The following is a 2,605-nucleotide window of genomic DNA, read 5'->3' on the forward strand; positions in this document are numbered from 1 at the left end:
ATATATTCAATGTTTTTTTCCATGGTATTTGTCCATATATAGGACCTACTATATATAGTAGGTTAGGCAGATACGGGGTACACATTTTTATTGATGAGTATTTTCTATAATAAAATTTTATTGGTATTTTTTCATTACAAGGAGGATGTATTAGAAGCAAGACACTCAATAATAGTGTGTTTATTACTGAATAATACAAAGAAATATTGCAGTTTACTGCTAAAATCTGTTGCATTTGTAAGCCCTATTACTTTTGCACGTGCTGACAGTATTTGAATATGTGAAATGGATAATAATTCTTACTTCTACAAGTGAAATGTTTAACAGAAAATTGTGATACGGTAGAATAAAATAGAAATAAAACTGGTTCATGCTTTAGAGAAACTTCCTTCTTGGTTAAATTTTGAGATAAATTCAGTGATATCACACAATAACAAACCAGATACTATAATTAGCAGTATTCTAAAGAGCACGACGATGATAATTAGCAAAGCATTTCACACACAATGGAACTCCACACTTCATACACCCTTGCGAAGGACGAGATTTACAAGAGGATAGAGCACAGTTCCATGCCTGTTTTCCAAGGGATTCGACGAGGTGACCAATATTGTCATAACGTACATCTGGAATAACCCGAGATGACTGTCTTGGCCGGCCTATTCCCTCAAGTGGTTCTGCCTTCTGAAGGTATGTCCTTGCAATGTAGCGCTTGAATGACAGCAGTGAAAGGTTGCTTTCATCAACACGATGCAGAAGCCAGCAGTTCTGAATCGTTGCATCAATTACCCAAGAAAATATAGGGCACCACCACTTTTTCATTCTAATGGATATACGGTAACAATTGATGTTTTGGTCCATCCTATCAGTGCCACCCATGTGCCTGTTGTAATCCCCAATGAGATAAGGACGACTTACGCTAATTTTCTTTTTGTCCTTTGCTGACCATCGAGATAAACTTTCCAGAGGATAAACAGGAGAAATATTTGATACCACTGAAACTACTGCATTATCCTTCCAGCATACCAACAAGATCTTGTGAATATTATCCACAACAACATCTGTATCTCCTCGAGGAACCTTCTTCATTTCGTTTGTGGAGTTTATAGGACAAGTCTTCGGAATTCTGTTGTCCCTTATTGTTCCAGTTGCTTCATAGTTTATCTCTTGTTAGTGATTTACTAAAGGTAAACTTGTGAAGTAGTTGTCGAAGTAAAACCTCACTGGTGTATCTTTGATATGACTTGGTAGTTTTTCAAATAAAATCATCAGTGTCCCCACCTTTTCCAAACCTTTCTTCATAGTGACGATTCAACCTGAAGGCTGTCCCTTGGTATACATCAAACGTAGCTAAATATCCAAGTGGAGAATTTAGGCACCAAGCTTTAAATCCAAATCTCACAGGTTTATTCCGAATGCACTGTTTGCATCCATGCCTACCAAAATATTCTATCATTGCTTCATCAAGTGATATATGTTGATCCTTGTTTGTGCCTGATTATCAGTGGAAGGCAGAAACCGTAATATTTCTTCAAATGTATCACGTGACATTGCCTTAGCAATGAGTTCGACTCAAACATCAGCATCCAAAGACCAGTATAAGCGGCAACTTGGTAATGTGTGGTATCCTGAGAGTATGAGAATGCTTGGATAGTAACAGGGAACTGAAAATTTGAAACTACCGAGGTATTGTTAGCTGGAAAGTCACTTCACCAGCGACGAGGTGTGCATCCAAGGACCAGAAAATAGCGAACAAGCAGTTTATTCTAACGAAGAAACAACCAATTTGCTTTAGGGTGATACTTTTCTAAGATTTTTCCTGTCCGGTCCATATTTTGGCTTCATATCTGCCTGACCTACTATATATAGTAGGTAATGGAAAATAGCCTGTAATATTTATGCTTCAATTGCTATCTCAATTTCTGATATATGAATTGATTCATGGTCTTCAGTGTCATGATATGTATCAGTATAAGGATGTTTAATGAACTTGTGTAACCATAAGCTCAGATTAAAAATGTGAATATATAAAAACATTCTACATATCTTTGGTATTTTGTCAAAAAGTCGAAAAATATGGATACTTCAAAGAAAAACTCCTGTTTATATTATTGATTAGATTGAAAAGAACTCAGGAATATGCAAAACAATAAGAAAAACATGAAAAATTGGGGTGTAATTTGTCCTAGCAATTGTACTACTATATATAGTAGGTCAGGCGTTAATGGGTTAACCAAATAATTGCTATTATTTTCATAAGACAACACCAGCTGTTTTCTTTAAATTATTCAGCTTTTCGAGAAATGTGTTTTTCGATCAATTCAATGTTCGAGAAATGACCTTTCGAGCAATATACTTCGAGCAATTAACTTTTGAGCAATTGATTTCGAGCAATTTCTCTGGAATCCTGTTAGACCCCAGCACTATTTTATCAAATAGATTTTAGTGTTAAAAAGGATGTGCAATCGGTATGTCATCGCTGGAATTTAATCCCATTATCCTCACTGCTATGGAGATCGTCGAAACCCATCAATAAGCTCAATTATAGATCAACAGATAATTTAAGAGAAAAAAAGATACAACGATTACCGACCTGCAGTCCTGG

General features: G+C 35.9%; 1 protein-coding gene across 1 annotated transcript; it reads right to left on the reverse strand.

The window, feature by feature from the left end:
- Positions 1-462: 462 nt before the first annotated feature.
- On the reverse strand, positions 463-1,089 carry LOC137644270 (piggyBac transposable element-derived protein 2-like). Its single transcript, XM_068377264.1, has one exon. It carries the CDS (start codon positions 1,087-1,089, stop codon positions 463-465), a length of 627 nt encoding a protein of 208 aa, XP_068233365.1.
- Positions 1,090-2,605: the final 1,516 nt, after the last annotated feature.

The sequence above is a fragment of the Palaemon carinicauda genome, chromosome 7 (genome assembly GCF_036898095.1).
Source record: "Palaemon carinicauda isolate YSFRI2023 chromosome 7, ASM3689809v2, whole genome shotgun sequence".
Classification (NCBI taxonomy): Eukaryota; Metazoa; Arthropoda; class Malacostraca; order Decapoda; family Palaemonidae; genus Palaemon; species Palaemon carinicauda.